The sequence below is a fragment of the Barbus barbus genome (assembly GCF_936440315.1).
Source record: "Barbus barbus genome assembly, chromosome: 11".
In the NCBI taxonomy this organism is placed as follows: domain Eukaryota; kingdom Metazoa; phylum Chordata; class Actinopteri; order Cypriniformes; family Cyprinidae; genus Barbus; species Barbus barbus.
The window spans coordinates 25,855,901-25,880,718 of record NC_136739.1 but is presented as its reverse complement, the minus strand read 5'-3'; the positions used below and the strand labels follow the sequence as shown (position 1 = coordinate 25,880,718).

The window sequence follows — 24,818 nt, the reverse complement described above, 5'->3', positions numbered from 1 at the left end:
GAGACTCAATTATGATACCCACATTCTGTGTCTATTGCTGATCTCAGAGTCTGGGGGTCCCTTCATTGACCAGATCCTTGTGCTGCAGAGCTATGCAGAGGGCTGGACGGATGGGAAATGGGAGGAGAAGGTGGATGGACGACTGTGCAACGAAAAGCTAATGTACTCAAAAGACAAACAGGGTTATTACAGGTAATGCTTTAAAATGACAGGTTCAGCCAGTTCAGGTGCTGTTAAAGGAAAATTTAATTTCACCCAAAAATAAAATATTTCAAAATATGTGTTATGTGTAATATTGTTGAACAGCATTAATTGAAATCTTTTTTTGTAACATTATAAAATCTTTACTGTCACTTTTGATTAAATAAATGCATCCTCTTTCTTAAATAAAAACAAATATTATATATTATAAATACCCCAACTCTTTAAATGGTATTGTATGTCCATACAACTTATGAATTATATGTCTTCTGAAGCCAAACAATGGCTTTGTGAGCAAAACAAACGGAAATTTAAAGGGATAGTTTGTGTGATCATTTACTCACCTTCAACTTTTGTCCATGCAAAAAAAGTCCAAACAAAGCAACATTCTTTAAAATATCATCTTTTGTGTTGCACAGACAAACGAAATACGTAGGAAAAGAAATTCAGTCCATTATTTATTTTTTTATGAAATCTTATTTCTTTTTCTCCAGAGGATGGTTTTGGGGTTATGAGGAGACCAGAGCATTGAATGTCACCTGTTTATCTGCTCAGGGACATGCCTCTATCTTGGCTCCTGTCTTACAAAATAGCTTAACCGCCACGTAAGTCATTTTGGAAATAAGTTTGAATTCAAATAGCTTTTAAATGCAAATGGGTTCCTATACATTTGCTGTCACTGAACCACAGGTCAGTAATGCTGGACAGAGCTGAAACTGTCCTTCATGATCATTATGCTGGGAAGGACTATTGGGATGTAAGTCCATAAATTAATATTCTCAAGTTTTTGAAATATTTTGTTGAAAAGTGTAGTATTAATTAGTCTTTTTGAAAGATATCTCGCCTATCTTATTTTATTGTTCTACAGATACGGCGAAGTATGGTGTTTGCCAAACACTTGCGTATCATAGGAGACGAGTTTAGGGCCAAGTATCTCAACTCCACAGACAAACAGGACCAGATGCCGTACAACGAAGACTGGACCCAAACGAAAGTATGTCTCACTTGCATTCATTCTCTCCTCTCATTGTTCACATACAGAAAGTACTGGTGTCATTGCTACCAACTTAATAGATATAGTCAAACTGGTGTTTATGCAACAAGATGAAGGATTTGAGCTTCGTCGGAGCTTTTGTTCACATGTCAAGACATGTCAATTTCTGGAATGTTTGCCATATGCTTTACACCCACGCTCATTTCAGTGTGACAAAGCAGTCATATTTGTTGCGTGACCTTTTGTAAACTCTTGGACCCAGAACAGGCTGGGCAGTGCTAAGGGAGGCCCTTACCTGGGAGCCCACTTGCGTAGGAAGGACTTCATCTGGGGGCACAGAGAAGATGTGCCCAGCCTCAAAGGAGCAGTGAAGAAGATCCGTAGTCTCATGAAGAAGCACAAGCTACAACAAGTCTTTGTTGCCACCGATGCAGACGGAGAAGGTACAGACACTATAAAGACTGAAAAAAGTAAAACAACAATGTACAAATTATTTAAGATCCTTTTTTGGTTACAAAACATTCACAGAATAAAGGCCACACTTCCCATCAATCAGCCGTGTGTAATGTTTGTCAGAATAGTTCATTTGAAAAAATGTGAAACATTTGATTGTTTACTAAACCTCATTTTTTTCTGTTGAGCACAAAATATTCATGCATGTCTAACAAACACCGTGAAAGCATGTGATTTGTGTACTGTATTAAGCAGAAGACTTGTAGAAGTCTTCTAAAGCCATCCAACAGCTCTGTATAAGAAATTTGGACTTTTGTTATTCACTTAAAATCTTCTTTTCCTAATCACTACTGTTTAAAAGTTTGGGCTCAGTAAATTTCTTTTAAAGAAATAACTACTTTTATTCAACAAGGACACTTTAAATTGTTGAAAAGTAATAGTAAGTACTAAGCAGTACAACTGTTTTCAACATTATTATTAATAATAATAATAATAAATGTTTCTCTGTGGATCATGTGATACTGAAGACTGGTAATGGCTGCCAAAAATTCATCTTTGCAATCGTAGGAATAAATTACATTTTAAAATATATTAAAATAGAAAAGTCATTTTAATTTGTAATAATATTTCACAATATTATGTTTTTTTTAACCATATTTATGATTAAATTAATGCAGCATTGGTGAGCATAAGAGACTGAAAAAAAAAATATATATATATGTATATGTATATGTATGTGAGATCAGGCATTTTCTGCTTTTAGAGCTAGCTAAACTGAAAAGGATGCTACCTGAGATGGTACGATACGAGCCCACCTGGGAGGACCTGGAGCTCCTGAAGGATGGAGGGGTGGCCATCATAGACCAGTGGATTTGTGCTCATGCGAGGTATTGAATCACACCCTTCGCTCTACTTTTTTCGTCAACAACAAAGCGATTACTGAAGACACTGCAGGGTTTTTTTATGCTTTAGGTGGACAAAAGCTGCTTTATCAACTGTTGAAAGATGAATCGCCTACTCTATTTTAGTTAGCTGCTTTTCAAGCCAGTTGAGATTTTTCTTTTAGTGTTTTGTTCTTTTTTCTTTATTTCTTTCATTGACTTTAATTTTTCTTGGTCAATGCTGTTTCTAGAAGATTAAGTAGACAGAGTGTCAGTGTTAGAGGAAATCATACAATTTTGTTTTGATTTAAACCATGTATTGGAAATTGAGTATAATATAATCGCAAAATTGATAGTTTTGGATTTGTTTTCACTTGCCAAAATAATATTTCAAATAATTACTTAATTTTAAAAGTTTATTTAAGAGTAAGGAGTATTACTAATTTGATTCTTTGCTGTTTTGTTGAATTGGGTGTGACTCAAAAGATTCTTTCCATTAAAACAAGAGAAGTATGACCACATGACATAATGGCTTAATCATTTCAATCACTCAGGAACTTGCTTTACTGGAAAGAATGCTCATTGTTTGATATGACAACCTTTGATCCTACCCATCACATGCTGTTGTGGGACATTTTACTGTGAATTCATCTTGCAGTCTTTTTGTTAGCGAGGGCTTATCTCTTTTGTAAAACAGCCATACATCACTCACTCACATTTGTGTTGTTTTTGTCAGGTATTTCATTGGGACATCAGTTTCAACGTTCTCTTTCAGAATACACGAGGAAAGGGAGATCCTAGGTTTCGACCCTAAAACCACCTATAACCGATTCTGTGGTGACGACGAGAAAGAATGTGAACAACCAACACACTGGAAAATTGTCTACTGATCACACAGAAAATTTGATGCTTGTTATACAGACTGTAACTGATTTATCAGATTTAAGAGGATTCTCTATATTTTTAAATATTTTTTGCTGACCATGTTGGAAATACAATCTTATAAAGGAATAGTTCACCCAAAAATGAAATATCCAGAATATTTACACACCTTCAAGCCATCCAAGATGTAGATGAGTTTATTTCTTCATCAGAAAAGATCAGGAGAAATTTGGCATTTTCACTTGTTCACCATTTACATTGTCATTTGGCAGACGCTTTTATCCAAAGCGACTTACAATTGGGGAACACGTAAAGCGATACATCTTGAAGAGGCAATCAGACAGAGGAAGTGCTCGTAACACCAAGGCATTGTTCAAATAAGTTATCAAGGGAAGGAGAGAAAGATGAAAGAGAAAGATTTTTTTTTTTTTTTTTTATTAAAGTTTAGGATGAAGTCAAGTATTGTCGAAAGAGGTGAGTTTTCAGTTGTTGCTTGAAGATTGACAGGGATCCAGCATTCCGGATAGGGGTGGGAAGATCATTCCACCAGCCAGGAATGATGAACGAGAATGTTCTGGAGAACAGTGGCTCCTCTGCAGTGAATGGGTGCCATCAGAATAAAAGTTCAAACAGCTGATTAAAAACATCACAGTAATGCACAAGAAATCCAGTATATCAGTTAACATTTTGTGAAGAAAAAAGTGTTTTTGTAAGAAACTAATTTTAACTTCAAACTGTTGTTTACAGCAAAAAACACAATACTGCTTTCTCTAGTGAAAACTCGGATGGCCTGTGGGTGAATCATTTTTCAGCAAATTTTCATTTAAGGGTGTACTATTTGTCTAATGGCAGAGCCAATGGGTTTTCATTGCGTAACAAGTTATGCCTTTGTAAGTTAAGGAAGGTAAGGTGAGCCATAAGTAGAATATATCAAATGGCTTTTATCTCATGTCTTGTGTTAGATGTGGAATTTGTGTATGCTGCTGCTGCTGCTCTGTTCTCACAGTTCTTTGATTTGGATTGTTGATACTCAAGATGAACTGTGTATAACACTGTGATCAAACCTTTTATGAAAATGGTCAACATGATTTTTCACCCCTGTTCCTGCCTTTGAAGTGCTTACTTTACTTTATTTACTTTTGTCATTTAGCAGACGCTTTTGTCCAAAGCGACTTACAAATAAGAAAAAAAAAAAAGTGCTACTTGCCAATTGTTTCTGTCTCCGCACATTTTATCCCTTAGACAATTAACATTTATGAACATCCAGTGTTTATTTGATATGTATGTCAGTATTGTGCCTGTCTGCTATTTGGACAAACAAAAATAGTGCTTTCACAGACTTTGCCATGCAGTATTTTTACACTCAGTAGTGTTTTTTTTCCTTTCATAAGATGAGGTAAAAGATTCCAGGAGGTGTAACAAAGCATGTTTCTAAAATTGCAGTTGGTAAAGATAAGCCTCTGTAATGGAAGCGTTAGCTTTGTTTTAATAACATGATGACAAGTAGTTGGAGGGTTTTGTTTTATGTTCAGAAATGTACATTTATGTTCACCATTACCATTCAAAGATGTACTTTATATTCATCTGTGAAGTTTTTCTATAAATGCTTTCTTGAAGTTTTTTTCTAAATTAAATTTTAATGATCACTTGATGTGAATGTTGTCAAGTGTTTTTCATCTTATTTTTCTGAAAAGAGCTTTCTTATAAGGATTTAAACTGAAAAAGTTCCTTCGGGTCATAGCATGTGTCCATTATTCTATTACATAGCTGCTAGATACATTATAGCAGAGACAATTTGCTGTTGGTTTTGCTAATTTTTACATGACTGTTTTTTGCGATCTCTCTCCTGGGCCATGAATCTGGTTTCATATGATGCCAATTTGTTTAGCTCAAAGCTATACTGATCATTTTACTTCATCTTGTGGGTGGAGACAATGCTTTGTGACTTATTCTCACAGAAAAGAGGGCAGCATCAGATGTTTTTCAGTCTTTTGTTCTGTTGACGCTTCTGGTAAACTCTCCAAGCTAAGATTCACAGTTTAAGTCTCTTATTTTAACAATAGCATGTTATGTGGATCCTAATCTTGGCTGTTCATTATTAGGTGATACATTTCAGAGAAATGTATGTATTTTTATGAGCTTTTTCCTTTTAGAATGTAACCTAAAGACAAAGGGAAGATTTATGAACTTCATAACCTACACAACCACAATGACTCAACAAAAACACTGAATGTGATCTCCAGGTCATAGAAAACAGATAGTCTGATCAAAACAGACTGAACAAAAGAATTTGAACTGGTTGATTGGTTCAGTGTAGAATAGAGAACATTTTTTTTTAACCAGTCTTTTTTTTTTTTTTACCACAGTTTAAAGTATAATCATGAAAAGGCTGAAGAAAAAAGTGAATAACTTGTTCAATTGGTAACATACAAAACTGCTTTTTGGCCAAACATATTGCAATAATTTTTGTTGACCCCACCTTTATCACGAGAACACAGTTTAACCTTTCTGTAAAAACCTTGTTTACTCAGCTATAACATAATAAAAATGAATTTTAGATCGAAACCTTCCTGACATAAATATTTATATCCTCAATAACAATATCTGAGTGAATAGCGCATGCGTTAGCCCAATAAGATAGATCTGTGTAGGCTATTTGAGACCAACAACACTTGTCATATTTTTAGTCTGTGTTAAACTAGGCACTAGTTATACACGAAGCTGAAATCAACCCTTTAGAGGAAGTAGCTTGTTATACTAGAAGCATGGGACTGTATTGTGTTCTGTTTTGGAAAATGTCTTGACCCGCAGTACACATTTCCTAGCTGCACATACAGGTGTTGAACTTTAAATAAAGCTCCTAGCAAACGATAGATATGATTTGCGGCTCTCCTTTCAATTTACTGTAAGTCATTTTTCACATCATCCAGCTATGTTTTTGTTCTCCGCTCCTGTTATTATTCAATGCAGGAGTGAACTGATTCAGTCCGCTTTAGAATCCTTTTGGACCGATTCACTGAAAAAAAAAACGATTCACATCTGATTCATTCAATGTATTGTTAGTTCTCAAATATTTTTTTCAGCTCTGTTTTATGGAAACAGTCCTCCATAAAATGCACTGCACACACTCGAATATGCATTGTACTGTTCTGGAACAGTGTTGTAAATATAACTTTACCACTGATTTCAGCGAGAATAAAAATCAGGCCTTCTTTCATACTTTGGCCGGCATTATGCAAATCTTCCCCCACTGTGATGTAGACATGTGAAGGCGTGTTTGAATGAGCCGTTTTAGGGAGGCATGGGAGAGTCTTAACTTTTATAAAGAATAACTATTTGGGTTTGAGACTTTACACTTTACAGATCTAAACAGCTTGTAACACTCCAAAGACAAAGGAAAACATGCAATCGCATCATATGACCCCTTTAAACGAACAATGTAGTTAAATGAAGCTGCTAGCTACTAAAATGTTATGATTAGCTAGCGAATAGCGACCAAAGACCAAAGAAATGTAGCTTAACCATGTCACATGGTTTAACAACTAGAGCTCAGAGCCGTTGAGAAACAGTTGCAACAACAGAAGTTCAAAATGCTCGATTGTCACATAGACCTCAAATAGTTCCAGGAAGTTTATAGCGGCAATTGGAATGCATTGAGTTAGAGAGACAGAACTGCAATTTTTGGTAATTAGAAGACAATAAAATTATTTATTTACATTATTTATAAAATAATGTATACATAGCATATGTAGCTGTATCAGTGTTGTTTTTAAAAGATAAAATCCGCTAATATTTGAGGATTAATTTGGTCAGCTATCCTTACTTGCCTTGTTAACATATTTTAGGCTGAAGTTACCATTGTAAAAGTCCACATCATATAAACGACATAGTGGTCTTTTACCAAGGTAACTTCAGATTCTGAATATATATATATATATGTATATATGTATGAATGTGTGTGTGTGTGTGTGTGAAAATGCATTCCAAATAATTTGTATAGCACTTTTTATTATACAAATAGTAAAGCAGCTTTACAGAAAATGAATGTTTCTATATTACAAATAAGAGTTCTGTTAACAGGTGTAACGTGTCAAAGTAATGTTCCTATGGCAGAAATGTTCTAAAATTAGGCTGTTCAAATCATGCAGTTAAGTAATGTCATGTATTCAGAAACAATTAACAAATTAAAGCAATGGTTACATGATGAGATCATTACAATGCAAGGAAAATTGAGCAGTTTTGTATGTTTATTCAGAGTCAGCTTCATCTGAAGTCCTCTCAAGGGCTGGCGTCATCTCTTCACAAGTGTTGGGTCATCTGAAGTCTTCATGAGAGGCTGGATATAATCAGCAGGAGCAATCAATAGATTACACCAACAAAATGTGATGGAATCATACTTGGGAACTGGCACTTTTTCACAAAGAACAGGGAGAGACTTGCCAAACCCAGTGAAGAGACTCATGGTGAGGGTGATGTCTCATTACAGGGAGTCCTCAGGTGGTTCTTGTTCTGAAAGCAAGACAGAGAAGGAGAAAAACACAGGAGAAATGATTAAGTGATGCTCTCCGTCACATTTCAGTCCTGTGGCATCACTGCTCCTTCAACACAGTACTTCTATAGTTGCTAAGACGTTTAAGAATAAAATACAGTAATAATGTACAGGTTTACTGTGATTACTTCTATAAAATAGTGGTGGTATATAATACATTTTTCGAAATTTAGTCTAGCATAATTTTGAAATGAAAACTGCTCATCTATTTTAAACTTTTGATTCTCACTTAGGTCCATCAGCATCCTTTGCAATAAATCCAAGTCTATTAAATAACTCCCCACCAGTAAAAATCACGCTTAAAAGCCTTAATTACACAACGATGTATGCAACTGCACGTAGAGAATGAATAACATACCGTAAATCTACTAATTAAGTGAGGAATAATCTAATAATTATCCGTTTTAATGCACAAGGCAATTTGATTAGCTGTGCTGATAATATACAATTTGTTTCTATAAATGTCTTAGCTTTTAAACGCTGGCCACAGCGGTCTCTTCTGCTGCATCTCTATGGCGCTGATAGTATGAGCGCGAACTTCCGGGAACTATTGAGCGGCTCCACCATCCGCCATTGCTGTAAAAAAAATGGTCCATTGGAGTCAACGGAGTTGTCGCAACTCTCTCTCTCTATGGCTCTGGCCACGCCAAAACATCGCTGGGACATTCTACCAGAAACGTACATTTCCACTTGTAAAAATCTTGGGAAATTGTTTTTCTTCTTATTAAATCTGAACGTTGAGTCATATGGAGGACATGTTAAACTATGAGAAACGTATATCGTGCCATCTCAGCATGTTTTTATGATTGAATAAAACACATTTTTATACACATTTCACCCCTAAAATGTCAGGCCCTATCACGGAAAAATTTGTATAGAATGGTAACCTAATAAATTTCTTTGATACAAATAGCATTTTCTTATTGATCACATGTGCCTGATTGTATTTAACATGGTTTTGTAATTCCTATAAGAAATATAAGCAACTTTTCGGTCAACTGTAGTACACAAAAATCACAGATTACCCACCAGGCACTCATATAGTTGTAAAAAAAACTACCTTTACATAGGAGATTTTTCCAAAGTCATAGCAGTGTATATTTACCCCTTCCTTCATCTACACAGGGAAAGAGATTAATTCATCAATATTTCCTCAAATAGTACATTTTTATATCATAATTTCCTGTGTGACAGGACTGACATTGGCGTGACAGGACTGACTTTATGGATTTCTTTGATGCAGAAAAATATATGTTTTGTGTTCTTAAGTTTTGATAAGCATTCTTATTTTAAATTATTATTATAATGTTAATGATAATGTAATATTAGACTGGTAAAGTTACTGTCACACAACCATTTAACAGTCATTAAAAGTATACACTATTCAATTAACTTCATAAAATGCATTTTACTATAATACAGCAAATGTAATCAACAGACATTTAACTGAATAGCACAATGTAAAGTAACTGTGGTGCCACATCATATTATGGCTCCGTAACAACAGGGTTATACTATAGTAATATCTGCATTATTACTTAGGAAATGACATGGTAATAGCGGAAATTGCATGTCATTTCCTTGGTAATAATGTAGATATTACCATGATATCATTCTGTTATTACCAAGCTGTAATATGAAGTAATACTGTGACGGCAGCCCTTTCTAACCTTGAAGGTCTTGGCCCTGGAACTATGACCTTTCTCTTAAGCCTAGATTTTTTCTGTTTCTCTCTCCATAATTTGCACCTATGTCTTTGGTCTCGCTCATTGAACTCATGAATACCTTTCCTTCTTTCCTTTTTCTGCCTCCATCTCTCCCTTTCTTTTTGAAGATGTTTTTCCTTTCTCTCAGGGTCTGCATTTAGTCGTTCACAACATTGCCTTCGTCTCTCAGCTGCACTAACTGGAGCCATCTAACTGCCACCTGTATGAATTGGAATAATTACAGTCATCATTACTCAAAGCTAATATAGATGACATTATATCTATATATCTATATAGGCCTAGGTAAAAGAGGTACAAAATTCAAAAAATGTGTTTATTTATTCAAATAATGTTTTACAATGTCATGCGTTAAATACATATAAGGTAATAAAAAAGAACACTGCCATTCATTTGTAAGGCCGTGTCACAGGACAGTCATGCTCCGTCGTCACACAGGAACGTGACAGGGCCTGACGGTCGGCCACTTTAAACTGCTATTACTCAGGATGCTAGCATGCTAGCATAAAAACTGTTAACATGCAATCAAGGAATTTCCCTTTTTAGACATGTTTTGGATTTAAAACATTTTCATTAGTTTGTGGGATGTTTTAGCGTGACAGGGCCTGACATTTTAGCTCGTCCTCCTCAAAAAACATACAAAAACAAGCTTATTGCACACATTTTATGTTGAGTTTTATGTAAACGTGACAGGACTGACCCGAAAACATGGGGACAGTTGTAAAATAGCATTTATTTCTAGAATTTATGTTTAATTTCATGTTTCTAATCAATTGATGTGAAAGATAACAACTTAAACTTTACTGAATGGAGATTTTGTTCCAAATAACAGCATAACAAAACTATGAAAGCTGTAGGTCTGCTTTGGCGGAGGACAAGGACAAAGACGGGATTTGTAATTTTCAAGGGTTTTATTGCTTTACAGAACAACTCGCAGAAATCAACCATCAGTCAGTTTTAGAATTTTTTTGGATGAAATACTTTTTATTCACTGTAAGAAGTCAAGGACAGATAATGCACGCTTCTGGTAAAATGTCCCTGCCAAGAAATGTATTTATTTTTTTTGTTACTGAAAAAAAAAAAAAGACAGCAAGGGTGCTACTGCCTCTCAACTAACGCAGAGAAAAAAAAATATTTTCGTTACTGGAAATTTTTTTTGCAAAGTTACAGAAAACTAGCCACCGCCGCGAAATACAGTGAAACTTAACGATTGGACTACATAAACTAAACACCACCTCGCCAATTAGACAATTAGTTAAAATTATAGCTTAGATATTTTAGGTACGCTGTTACACCGGTTTGAGGAGTTATCCATTTAGACATACTTATCAAATATGAACAACAATAATCATTTATCGTGATTGCATCCTCTCACTCAAACACGAGACGCAGGGAATCCTCAAACTGGTCACGCAACCTGTGTGAGAACCTCCCGCCTCTCTGGTCTCTCACCTGCATGAGCTTCAGAACAGAGAACAGTGCAGACTGGAAATCACCGACACCTGGCGAGAGAGAACATTCATATCTTTCTCCTTGTTAGGCTAACTTGATTTTAGCTGTTTTTGTTATTAATTTTTCGTCAGTTGGTGGAATATCACATGGAAAGTGCTCTTTGCTAGGAATAACCGGGCAAAATGTCTTCATTTTATCAAACGCATCGGACCCAATAACGATACACTAAATCCAATCCAGACTAAACAAGGTAAATATATAACTTATATTTAGCAGTATAATACGTTTGGATTTCTGACGTTTGCATATTTATTACTTTCGTTGGTGCGAAGATAAAGTGAATGTTTGAGATTCAATTATATATCCATAGTGAAATACAGGTCTTATATGAGGTAAAAAAAGGCATTACATTAAATTATTTTGAACAGTAGCACACTAAATAGCCTACAGGTAGTGAGGAAGCAACTTTAAATTATCAGCATTTTTATTATTTTTTAATTAATGTATTATTATTGTTATTGTGTGTATAAGTTTGGCTTATTTTATGATATCTATTATTATTATTATACGAAATGGCATTTACTATATAAATAGCAAATGACATTCTAACTATATATATATATGTATATATATATATATCTATATATATATATATATATATATATATATATATATAGCTATATAACTTTTTTCTCTCTCCATAGGTGGAAGGTAATAGCCCAAGTAACCTAATGTTAGTGTAATCTGTTAATAAAGCACATCATAAACCCGTCTTTTTAGGCAAGTAATAAATAATGGGTGTCATGTCATGAAATGTTTTTAATACGACGGAAACTTAACATGATCACAATCTATTAAAACATTGTAAGTTAAGCTATTAACCCCCAGAATCCCCCCCCCAAAACAAATTTGAGCCAACTTAAAATTTTAAGGCAACCAGCTTCAGCAGATTTTTGAGTTTTCTGAACTTGTTGTTTTAAGTTTATACAACAAAAAGTTGAGAATCTCCTACAAAAATAAGTTCAGAAAACTCAAAAATCTGCTGAAGCTAGTTGCCTTAAAATTTTAAGTTGGCTCAACTTTTTTTTACAGTGAAATATATATATATGTGTGTGTGTGCAATAAAACTTTTCAGTGCAATAAAACATATCAGATAATATCCAGGTTAGCTTTTAATAGGGCAATGATTAATTATCATAACGTCATAATTAAAATCAGTCTTACACTGTCTGACATGTTAAGTGACTAAAACCGAACATCGCAATTAATTACATATGCAACAATACATGCTTACATGTTATTGACTTTATTCAGTAGAGGCTGTAGTTAAAGAACAGCATTCTCATTTAACAGTGGATGTAAGATGTGCTCAAAAAGCATTCAAACATTTACTATGCAGTTTTCAATTAAAACATTTTTCAGAATGATACATTGTGATAATTATTCATTAATTAAACTCTTCAAATAACAATATTTATTAATCCAATCGCTAGAACATAGGAGTCGCAGGAGACACAGAACTCAAGGAATGACGTATAACAGCTGACACCAGACTCAGGGAACACAGGGATTACAAGACACAGGAAGACAGGACTGACAGTAATATAATATAATATAATAAATATAAATTTTGCTAAACAAATACTTGTTGCCTGGGTCTGAGTCTATGCTGGAATTACTGGAATTTTCTGGTTTTAAAACTGAATTTTACTTTTGTCTTTCATTTCTATCAGCACCTCTCCTCTGATGGCCTCCTTCTTACAACAGTTAAGACTACTTCTCTGGAAAAATGGCCTCAGTGTCATCCGGCAGCCCGTGAGTAAACCTGCATACCTGTACACTTCAATAACAACAACAAAAAACTGATGACCAGATTCAAATGATAATGTTAGCATTGATTCTGTGGAGCTCTGTAGGTTCAGGTTTACTGCCTAAATGTAACCATACAGACTCTGCGAAACATATATTTTCATATTGAATATTAAAATATATGTTTAAAAAAACTGATTTGCAGTAATAAAAATAAGTTAACACTCCCAGGCTAAACTTTTTATCTTTGCTTTATCATTAGATTTGCTGTGCTTTATCACTTAAATATTCTCTGTGTCCTTAAAACCTTATTTAGTAAGGTATTCAGTATACATATGCATATCTTGTGATACGCTCAGATGGTTTTACAGAAGTACAGACAGTAATCTCTAAAAAAAGTGAGCTATATACAGTATGTAAGCATACTGTACTTTTATTTGTAATCATTCCTAGTCCAGTTATTGGTTTTGATTTGATTTTATACTGAGATTAATAACCATGTACAATATAACCAAAAGTCAAATCTGACAGCATATTTGTTTGTTGATTTTTTTCAGACCTGGTCGCTGGCTCTACTTGTCTGGCCACTTGTGATCTTTATTATCTTGGCGATCACCCGTTCACAGTTTCCACCAAAACTCAGAGACACATGTACGTCAAACAAACACCACTTCAAACTCATCAATGCAACTTTGTTCATTCCTGAATGTGGGCTTTTATATGAACTGTTTTGGACTGCTGTCTTGAATTGGGTGCAATACCTATGTTCTAATAGTTGTTCTAAACATGGCTGTGGTTCTCGTCCAGTGTGTGACTACATTCCGTATTAAATGTGCATCCTTGAGAGCACGCAGTTTTCTAACGTATTTACTTTAACTTGTTATGTAAAATCAATGATTTAACGTTTCAGATGCATCTGAAATGGCAAAAACATATACATATATTTAATTATTTGATCAAAATTATTGCTAGGGACAGTTAGGTAGTGGCTGGATATTGGTAGGGACATGTCCCTAGCGTCCCCCCCTAATTCTACGCCCCTGAAAAGACTTATTCTGTGCATTTATGTAATCTTTCTTTTTAAGCTGGTGGACCTTTGGGAGTTTTCTGTTATTTCACATTTTTCTCTTGAGGATTGGGTTAGGCCTGGTCTTTCCCATAATTAGCTCCCTTATGCCTTGTATGGTTCTGTGCAGGCAGTCTCTCTGTTTGTCTGATTGTGCATCCATCCATAGAAACTCAAAACTCATTTGATAATGTGAGAAAACAAGTACTAAAGCTTCCCAGCTAACAAGGAACATTCTCAGAACTTTGTCTTAATATGTACTAGGCTCAGAGAACATTTAAAAGTAGCTTCTGCAATCATGTTTGCAAAATAATAAAATTGAGTATACCCTTAATGTTTCCTCTAACATTCACATAACCAAGAAAAAGTGCTTTTAAACGTTCAAAACGTCAAGTTCAGTGAACATTCAGAAATAACGTTTTTATAATTTAACAATAACATTAGCAATATGTTCTTAGAATATTTTAGTTTGATAATATTATTATAATAATTTGTTTTTGTTTAACATAACATTTGGTTATGAAAATAATGATGACATCTGTTATTATTGAACTTTAATGTATTAATGACTAACTTAATGCAACAGTCCTAGTCAGTATTAACTTATGTTAATAAAACTGTCTCTGTATATTTCAGGAAGTTGCTGTGATCAAATCATTTGTATACTTATCACACCCTAAGTAGGCTTAGATTATGTTGTGTTTATTTTATATCTTTCTCTATAGTTTCTCTATTGTTTTGGTTCATTCAAACATTGTTTGCTGGACAAATATTGCATAAGGTCAATACTTCTACTGTATGAACCCTTTTAAGTGGTCATTCTCAGTCTATAGTGATGTACCTTTTGACTCCTTTTGTGTTTGTTTCTATGAAAGTCCTATACCATAAAACCAGACAGGAAAATCAAACATTCTCCCTCTCAGGGGAGAGCAAAACCAACCCAAGTTGAGAAAACATGATTGAGATCTCAATTGTTTTTTCCCAGACTGCAATGTGATTAAGTGGAGAACAAACAGAGACATTTGCTGGTCTGATTCTCAGATTTTTCTCCTGAGAAAAAGTATCGACAGTATTAATGTGTCTTTTCGCAGAGGACAAACAGTCTGCTCAGATTTGCCAAGAGACCATAGTCTGCAATCAGATATCTAAAGATTTCAATATGAACTTAACTTCAAGACAAAATCATGTGGGATTTTCTGAACAAGTCTGCTGCTTTAAAATGTGTATCACTTCAGTAAACCCTTTTCAGTAGTATTTAGTAGAATATTTCTAATGCAGAGAAATGCTTAAGTTTAAAACAAAAACACATTCACACTTTTTAATTTATTTTTGATGGTTGAGGAGTGAGGAGAATAATGGCGCCTCATTGTACACAGTTTTTGCAGATGTTTATTTTATAGCGCAAACCTTTAAACAAGTTCATTGGCAGTCGATGACTGTTTACATTTTAACAGAAATTTAATCATAAAAAAGTGTATTCTGTTTGCATTCATTATAAGCATTCTATATATTCCTACAAATGATAATACATTGCTGTATTTTTATTTCTTCCATTATTTTTAAGAGAAAAATTTGTGGCTTTTTGGCCATGACTATTAGATTTGAGGTCATCTGTATACTAGTGTACCTATACAAGTTGACTAAATAAACGTTCTCTTCCTAGAAAGCAGACCAAAATATAAGATGATAACTGATCTTGCTCACATGGGGATATACATGGCATTGACAAGCAAAGGCAAATCATGAATTGGATATGTTCTGTCTGATGTCCCATTTCAGTAGAACAAATATCTGTCTTATTAAAATAACTGTGCTCAATAATCAATGCCATGAGGTATCATTAAAATTTACTCACCCTCAGTCCATCCAAGATGTAGATGTGTTTGTTTCACCAGTGGAACAGATTTGGAGAAATTTAGCATTAGATCACTTGCTCACCAGTGGATCCTCTGCAGTGAATGGGTGCCGTCAGAATGAGAGTTCAAAGCGCTGATAAAAATATCATGATATTCTACAAGTAAGCCACATGACTCCTGCCTATCAATTAATATCTTGTGAAAAGCTGCATATTTGTGATGTTTTTAACTTCAAGCTGTTGCTCCCGGGTAAAATACAAGTGGTTTAGCTATAATATTGCTTTCTACTGTGGAATTGTTCAAAGATCAAGCACTGGATGAAGCGTTATTATGGATTATGGATGCATATTTTGTCCAGAAGTGACAGCTTATAGTTAAAATGCCTTGATGGATCTGTTTGTTCAAAAATGCTGCTTTTTACTTCACAAGACGTTAATTGATGGACTGGAGTTGTGTGGATTACTTGGATTATTGTGTTGTTTTTATCAGCTGTTTGGACTCTCATTCTGATGGCACCCATTCACTGATGAGGATCCATTGGTGAGCATGTGGCGTAATGATAAATTTCCCCAAGTTTCAAATTCATGTACATCTTACATTCTACACTCTAAAAAATGCTGTGTTAAATACAGCCCAGCGCTGGGTAAAATATGGACGAACCCAGCGATTGTGTTGTTTAGACCTAGCGGTTGAGTTACTGCCCAGAAGATTGGGTTAAACATTTAAGCCAACTGTTGGTTGAAAACAACCCAGCATGTGTTCTGTCCAATATTTACCCAGCACTGAGTTGTATTTAACCCAGCATTTTTAAGAGTGTACATAATTTTCCACAAATGTAATTTTTTTATTATTCCTTTAACCCTAACAAACAAACAAACAAAAAAAAACCCTCAGCAACAAAAGTTAAACTCTGCTGTTCCTTTCAGGCTATGTGGCACCTCGAAACCTTCCGAGCACCGGGTTCTTCCCTTTCCTGCAGACACTCATGTGTAGCACCGACAGTACATGCACCAGCAAATCCTACCTAACAGAAGGACAGTCCAAATCGTACTGGTACACAAGTCGTCGCCACCGCAGGAATGCTGAATCTAACAGGTAATGTATGTTCAAAATAGGGATGTAACGGTATGAAAATTTCTTATCACGATTATAGTGACCAAAATTATCACGGTTATCAGTATGATCACGGTATTGTTAAAATGTGCTGGAGATATTCAAAAAGTATCGACACATAAATCACTTCACCAAGTTTTATATTTAAAAATCAACAAACAACAAATAAAATGACGTTTTGTCTCCATAATCACTAAAACAATAGCCTGACCAATGATGTTCGGATTTTAAATGACAACTTGACTGAAAACAGTTTAATAGCATGTTCAAATACTAATGTAAATGTTCAAATAAAGCTTTGAAAAAGTTTCATAAAAATGTAAACCTCACATTTCAGGATTAAGGATCAAGTCAAAATGATAATTGATTAATAAATGATTATACGTATTTGATCTGCTCCAAAAAAAAATTTATTATATTTTTTTATTATATTTTTTATAGATTAAGAGCACCTCTTTTAGGCATTACATGGAGCGAAGGTGAAAACAAAATGCCATCGAATCGTTTCTTAAGACATTCAGAACCTTCAGAGGTACATTCATATAATTAATTCATTCATAAATTAATTTGTATAATTCCCTCAGCAGTCTTTTAAAACCTCCCAGCTTTTCCGCCCCATTTTCACTCAAAACGTAACTACTCTGCGGCTGTGCGCTCGTGAGACTGTTACTTAAAACTGCACTTTATGCTAGACAGTATTTATTTAGTGAGTTGTTCAATTCGTGGTAATCGAATACGGTTTTAATGATAATTAAAATATGAAATGGTAATACTAACCGTGGGGAATTTTATCATGATTTATCATCAATTATCGTTACATCCCTACTTCAAAATAACACATTTCCAGAAATATGGGCTTAACCTTTCAGTTGTTTCATGTTGCACCATATTCTCAGAAAACCTGAGGTCTGGCCTTGTTTTGATTTCAGTATTGTGATAAACATCAGATGTGAACACTAATGGTGATATTTATGAGCCAGCACCCTGAAGTCATGTACTGTAGATGTCTGATAAAGATGGATCAGTTCAAAATTACAATGGCCACACCTGTAGGTTGATGCGTCACTGATGAGATGATAATAGACCTTATAGCAAAACACTGCACCTCCTGTGACATTGCTGTCCCCTTTGCCTTAGTCAGTATTCATAAAGCTAAGAATTCTCTTATTTGGTCAGTTGATCAGTAAAAGCTTTTGGCTGCTGTATAGAGAAATGTTGACTAAACCGGTTTGTTCAACAGCTCTTTTACTGCTGTGTGTATTGTGTCCAGGTTGAGTCAACAATGAAACCTTCTGTAGTCAAAACTTTTGCTGGGTCATTGTTGCTGAAGAATGTGGAATTTTTACATGCTATATATATATATATATATATATATATATATATATATATATATATATATATATAACTACTATAACTACTTAAAAAGTGCAACTTCTTAAATTTTTTTTGATTGTAAAGTGCATGATTATGAGTAAAAAAAAAGTTTGTCTAAAGCACTGTGTTATAAACACATATTACATTGTATGAAAATAGATAATTTGCTTTAAATTTATCTCTGTTATGATCTACCCATAATCACTCAAAAACTGTATGACAGTTTCTTCCTTGTGAAACACAAAAGGAGAAAAAAAAAAGTCAAATGTAAACTTTCCTGTACATTCGGTCCACTTTCTGCCAAAAAAAAACATTAATATTAGACATATAACTGTAACGGGGTGAACGAGACGACAGACATGCAGATCCATTTGCAAGCTTTTATTAATAAACAGTCAAATAACAGGCAGGGTCAAATCACCAGCAAACGAGTATGGCACGGGCAAGACACAAGAGTAATCCTAGGGCATGCGTGGGTCAGCGATCGGCGAACAATATCCAGAGGGCTTGTGAAAAGGGGTAGTCCGATAACCTGAGCAATAATCCAAACGAGGTACACACAGAGTCCGAAACGGTGAGACAAGGGTCACAATATAAGGGCAGGAAACATGAAACGAGACTATAAACAAAAACTAAACTTAGATTTACAAAACAGAGAATGGCTCGGTAAGTCAGCTAACACTAGGAGAGTGTTATACGCAAAACAATACTCGGCAAAGACAGAGAGGAAGTTCAAGGCTTATATAGCGTAGGTAATCAGTGCAATCAGCTGTGTGATCAGAGCAATGTGAGATTGGTGACAGCTGTGTGTCGTCAGTGCAATGGATGATGGGAATTGTAGTCCGTGGGTGAAGAGCAACAGTAGTGTGGTGCAAGAGTCAATATGATAGAAGGGCGACCTCTGATGACCATGAACTGGATTCGTGACAATAACATGTAAATGAACTACGTTTTAAAAAAGTATTTACATTTAAGAGTTAACAGTTATTGTTTAAGAAGTTTCAGTGGAATTGCTCTATAAAATAAAATAATTACTTAAAAATACTTAAAAGTCTGTAACAGTGAAAGAGTAAATATTAGATTAAAGTTAGTTAATTTAGTTGTAATTTAGTTGAATAAAGGTTGAAAAAATATTGAAAAGGCTTTAAGACACTATTTTGCTTTAACATACACCACAAAAGATTTTGAGTGTTTGAAAAAATACATGCGTTTAAAAATAAGGGGGTGGCAGAAACTCCCATTTCTTTGTGCACTCTGAACAAACTCACTACCAGCTCATACTGTGTAGGAGGGACTTGTTTGTGTAATCCTTTACCTAGTTAGTCACTGTGAAGGGTGCTTTTAAATAATCTGTCAATCATGTTTCTTTTTTTGTGTAGGCTTGTGCAAAGACGTCAGCATTTACATAACCATACATGTCTATGTTATAACCATGTGAAATATGTTATAACCATATTCTATATTTTTAGTAACAAAACTATAGTTTATCCTTTGACAAAAGTTTAATTCAAGTTAAATTTTAGTTCTTGTGCTGTATATTCCCATGGTCCTCTTTATATTTCAGTCTACCAACACTGTTCCATGGCCTACCTCCACTGGACCATCTACAGAAGGGAGGACTGATTCACTCAATCCTTAAAAGGGATACATCAAATCCAGAGCTCCTAGTGTTATGGGATCGGATGCTCAGTAAGTACATTTTCATCAGTCTTTTAATACAAAGCCACTCAGTGTTAAAGAAGTGATAATGTATCAGTTTCAATGTTTTTAACTGTGTTGTTTACAATATTTTAAGATTCCAGCTTTCAAAACATTCCTAACGTGACTTCAGTCATGCAAACGTTTAACAACACTGCACTGGTTGATCAGGTTAGTGATGAGTGTTTTCTGTATTCTTGACATATACATTTTTTTAAATTTTTTTTTTTAACAAGAGCACCTTAAAATAAAGTGTTACCATTTCAATGTATGTAATGTAATCATGCAATATGGCTACTTATAAGGATAGTTCACCCAAAATGTTGTTGTTGTTTACTCACCTATATGTTGTTCCAAACCTGTATGCATTTTTGTCTTCTTTTGAACACAAAAGAAGATATTCTGAAGAGTGTTGATAACCAAACATTTACTGGTAGCCATTGACTTCCACATTATTTGTTTCCATACTGTGTAATTCAATGGCTACCAGGAACTGTTTGGTTACCAACATTCTTTAAAATATCAGCATTCTTCAAAGCCCAATTTTTTTTTTTCTTTGTTGTAGACAACGGAGTCCGTTTGGGAATCTGTGAGTGTCTTGAAAAAATCCTTATGCAGCTTCTCCATGACTGCCATCAACACATCAGCCAGTACCCAGGATCTCTTTACACAAGGCTTAATAAACTTCTGCAGCTCCAACGACACTGTTCTGGAAGCATCCTTGCTCACCCTGAACCAGGTGGGGTCAAACCTCCCATGCTGTTCATATTCTTTCAGTCTCGTCACATTATGCCCACATATGTCCAATAAAAGAGTCATTAAATGAATCATTAGATATCACTTTAATGTTCATCTGTTTACTTGTGTGGGTCGCCAGGTACTAACAGAAATGCTGCTCAATAAACCGACAGAAGTATTGGGATCAATTGGAGTGACTGTGGTGGGCCTAGATATGCTTCAACAGGAGACATCAGTGTGGGACTTCCTACTTGGCTTGCCTGATCTCTTCCTGAAGCCCACAGATGAAGAAATTTTAAATGCTGGAGCAGAGGAACTGGAAGATCTTAAAAAGTGAGTGTTTTGCTCACAATAGCTTACATACACTACCATTCAAATGTTTGGGATCAGACTTTTTTAATTAATACTTTTATTCAGATAAGATGCATTAATGCATAAAGACATTTATAATGCTACAAAAGATTTCTATTTCAGATAAATGCTGTTCTCTTTCTATTCATCAAATAATCCTACAACAAAAATTGCATCACGGTTTCCACAAAAACATTGTTTTCAATAATAAAATAATAAGAAATGTTTCTTAAAGGGGTCTTGAACTGCCTTTGTTTTTTATTTTGTACTGTTTGTACTGGGTCCACTTATAATGTTATCACGATAAAAAAAAAGAAAAAAAAGAAATCAAGATTTAGAAGTAATAGGCTAATACAGTGGTTCCCAATCCCAGTCCTCGCTACACCCCCCCACCCACACCCCCCGCTCTGCATATTTTGCATGTCTATCTTATTAAACGCCTGATTCAGATCATCAGCTCGTTAGAAGTGAGTTATGTGCATGAATTGTGTTCCGATTGACATGGAAATTTACTTCACTTCAGAACATTCATTCACAGATTTGTGCTGCGCAGCGTCTTCAAACACAGACGAAACTTCTAAAGAAGTGTGAAGTGTGACATAATATACATCTGTAAATAAATACTATTTAAATTCCTTCCTCGCACACTTTAATGTCCTTTGAATGGAACATGTATGCTCGTTTCGAACTGGAATCATGGCATGGAATATTTGGTAATGTCCACTTCGAAGGGCACTTACGGTCGAATAGAACAAACGTCGTACATGATAAGAAAACTATACGGAATGTACAGAGCGGGGGGGGGGGGGGGGCGCGAGGACTGGGATTGGGAAACGCTGGGCTAATAGTTATGTATCTTTGACAGCCTACATCCTGTTTAGACGGATGCTGCTGTGATTTAGGTGATTTAACAAATAAAAATGTTCCAAAGTCAAAAGATTGCGTTATCTGTTTTAGGCAACAGCAGCATTTCTTCCATTTAATACAAGTTATGAATGTTCATCAGAGGATATGTTAAAAAATAAATTACAGTTTATCATGTATCATATCTGTGCCTATAAGCTGTTTCAACCAGGGAAATCATCAGTATAACAGCCTGTCAAGAACGTGTCATTTACGTTGACATTTACATCAGGAAGATAAAAGCGTCTCTATAGAGAATCATTTCGCCAATATTATAAATACATTATACATTTGTGTAGAATATAAACAAGTTTTTATAACAACCATTTATCGATCTCTCTCTCAAAAAAAGTAAATAAATAATTTGGTGCATAAAATTTGTTTCTGGGTCAAAGCAACTAAAAATGATGAAACACGTCATAATCACAAAATTTGTAAGTTTTTATAAAAATAAAAATTCACAATGTAGCCTAATAAGCCTTATTTTCTTTTAATGTAATAGCTTATTTTACATAAAACTATTATTAGGTTTTGTGGTCAAATTTATTTTATTGAAAGATAATTATAATATTGCAAACATTGTTATAATATTGCAAACATTGTTTTAAATTATGTGCTGGTATTACCTTATGAACCGTGATTACATTATAAGTTGCCACAGTGTGTTTATAATGTAATACATTTCTCATACAATAATCTATTACATTATGTGAAAATTTGTTATTACATTGAAAAATAATTATTACATTTACGAGCTCAAGATTTTATTACATTTTGAGAAAATTATTACATTATGAACATTTTATTACAGTGCCTTGACATTTCTCCAGAGGACTTTCCCTCAGGCCAATATCTCTACTGCTGTCACAAACCCAGTCATCGCTAAAGGCATTGGCTTTCTCAACTACATGAGTGCTTGGAAAGGGAGAGGTATGTTGAAGATGACTTGCTGGACATGTTTTGTAAGCTGCAGGGCATTTAATTCAAGCTGAAAATAGTTTTTTTTTATTTTTTATTTTATTGACACTCACAGGCTGCTCAGGGTTGTTTTTGGTGATCAGTCAGCCTGCTACAGGGAAATGTATCCAGTATTTAGAGATCGGTACATGCCTCATTTTAAAGAAAGGTTTCAGCCAGGTCAACATGTGTTGTGATGACCCTCATGTTGTTCCAAACCTGTATTTATTCCAGAACTATTTTGAAGAATACAAAAGTGTCTACACCCATATAAACAAAAGCATACAGTTATTGCCAATTAAGTTTCAAAAAGAACAGAAAAGTCACCCTTAAAGTAACATAAAATGGTTCATGCTATTTGTTTTTTTTTAGGTTCATAAAAGTGGTTCATGCTAGTTTTTCATCTGGACGTTGAATATGTTGTATTTTTTTTATATTTTCATTAGAGAAGGATAAACAGGGAAGGTTTTTATACAGAATGTTTTTGGTTACTACCATTCTGCCCTTGGGAAAGGTTGTTAACCTCAGGTTGCTGCCTGCCAGGTTGCTTACTATCTTAGGGGATTACTATCTTAGTCTATAGTCAAAACCAGTTTGGACTGCGTATTCTATGTGCACCACACCCTGTCTTATAAAAGGTGAGCATCCTACTTGGCAAGGGGAAAAATTGTCATCACATGACAATTACAGTCTGTTCTCAAAAGTAAGCTAAGTGGATTTTATTATATGAGTACTTAAAACTGAAGGGTGTATTTTTTATTGTTAAAGTGTTTTTTTATCCCTGTTTAATATGCACAGATATTCATATTCAAGCCATTCATAGTTTGCTTGTCTGGTTGTTTGACTATTGGGAGGCATGGGGTGTTCCAGAAGCCAGTTTGAAAACAGTCATTTTTTACAAATCCATTTGTCATGCTACTGTCACAGAAATAACACACTTCAGAATTAACTAACACTAGTATTTTACCAGCACGTTCCCCAAAATGTGGATTGACATGCAACTTTCAAGTGCTTTAGAATGCTGTCTGCCTCAAGAGCTCTCACGTGTTGGTCATGGTGCTGTCATATTTTTCTCTTGTTTTAAATAGATGTGTATTTCAAACTGAGTGATGTCGTGACCCCAAGCAGCATTGCTCTACTTAACTCAGACATAAAGGACCTTATCAACCAAATCCAGATTCCTCTCGATAAGGTAGGCCTTTCATGGTTGCTCAGCGCAGGTTCTTTGTTCAGAAAAGGAGTGTTTATTCAACTATATGCATAAAAGCCCAAAGCTCCATAAATAAATAAAAATAATAAATTCCTTTGAAACACCTTTTCACACTTTAACTGATGTTTAATTTGTCCACAAACTACATCCAACAGTGTACTGCATATGCATGCGTCAAAAGTTGTCTTATGTATTTTTTTTTTCCAGAAAAGTCATAAATATTTCCACTAATGTCACATTTACCACATCTCAAGTTATGTATTTTGTTTAATATTATTCTATGGTGGAAATGGCAGCGATTGAAGTAACATTTTATACTAAAAATTATTTTTTTGACTTGCTAAGGCTGATTTCTTAGCTAGCATTAAATATACACACATTTTCACAATTTTTGCATAAATTTAGAAATGATGCACAATACGAATATTCTGTTCGCAAGTTGTATTTAGTGATTCTTCTTTCATTTCGTATTACAGTTGATTTCACTAGAGTTCGGTGTTAGTGTGTTACTAAGTTAACTACAACATGATACTCTAACATTAAACTCTTGATTGATACATTAGTTATAGTATGACTTTAGTATTTATTCTTAAGCTTTCAATATGGA

General features: G+C 34.6%; 2 protein-coding genes across 2 annotated transcripts; both read left to right on the top strand.

The window, feature by feature from the left end:
• Nucleotides 1–1,401: 1,401 nt before the first annotated feature.
• LOC306877324 (GDP-fucose protein O-fucosyltransferase 2-like) lies at nucleotides 1,402–5,060 on the top strand. The gene is made up of 3 exons (XM_079429026.1): nucleotides 1,402–1,638; nucleotides 2,412–2,535; nucleotides 3,266–5,060. Exons 1-3 carry the CDS (start codon nucleotides 1,584–1,586, stop codon nucleotides 3,417–3,419), a joined length of 333 nt encoding a protein of 110 aa, XP_079285152.1. The 5' UTR covers nucleotides 1,402–1,583; the 3' UTR covers nucleotides 3,420–5,060.
• A 6,089-nt stretch (nucleotides 5,061–11,149) lies between these two features.
• LOC306877312 (uncharacterized protein) lies at nucleotides 11,150–21,446 on the top strand. The gene is made up of 8 exons (XM_079429013.1): nucleotides 11,150–11,386; nucleotides 12,870–12,951; nucleotides 13,503–13,596; nucleotides 16,794–16,962; nucleotides 19,919–20,043; nucleotides 20,150–20,223; nucleotides 20,618–20,791; nucleotides 20,930–21,446. Exons 2-8 carry the CDS (start codon nucleotides 12,883–12,885, stop codon nucleotides 21,125–21,127), a joined length of 903 nt encoding a protein of 300 aa, XP_079285139.1. The 5' UTR covers nucleotides 11,150–11,386; nucleotides 12,870–12,882; the 3' UTR covers nucleotides 21,128–21,446.
• Nucleotides 21,447–24,818: the final 3,372 nt, after the last annotated feature.

Coding starts and splice junctions, on each gene's coding strand:
- LOC306877324 (XM_079429026.1), top strand. CDS start 1,584: ATGAAGAAGCACAAGCTACAACAAGTCTTTGTTGCCACCGATGCAGAC. Junction 1,639..2,411: donor CACCGATGCAGACGGAGAAG/GTACAGACACTA, acceptor TTCTGCTTTTAG/AGCTAGCTAAACTGAAAAGG. Junction 2,536..3,265: donor TGGATTTGTGCTCATGCGAG/GTATTGAATCAC, acceptor TGTTTTTGTCAG/GTATTTCATTGGGACATCAG.
- LOC306877312 (XM_079429013.1), top strand. CDS start 12,883: ATGGCCTCCTTCTTACAACAGTTAAGACTACTTCTCTGGAAAAATGGC. Junction 12,952..13,502: donor TCAGTGTCATCCGGCAGCCC/GTGAGTAAACCT, acceptor GATTTTTTTCAG/ACCTGGTCGCTGGCTCTACT. Junction 16,963..19,918: donor AGGAATGCTGAATCTAACAG/GTAATGTATGTT, acceptor TTTATATTTCAG/TCTACCAACACTGTTCCATG.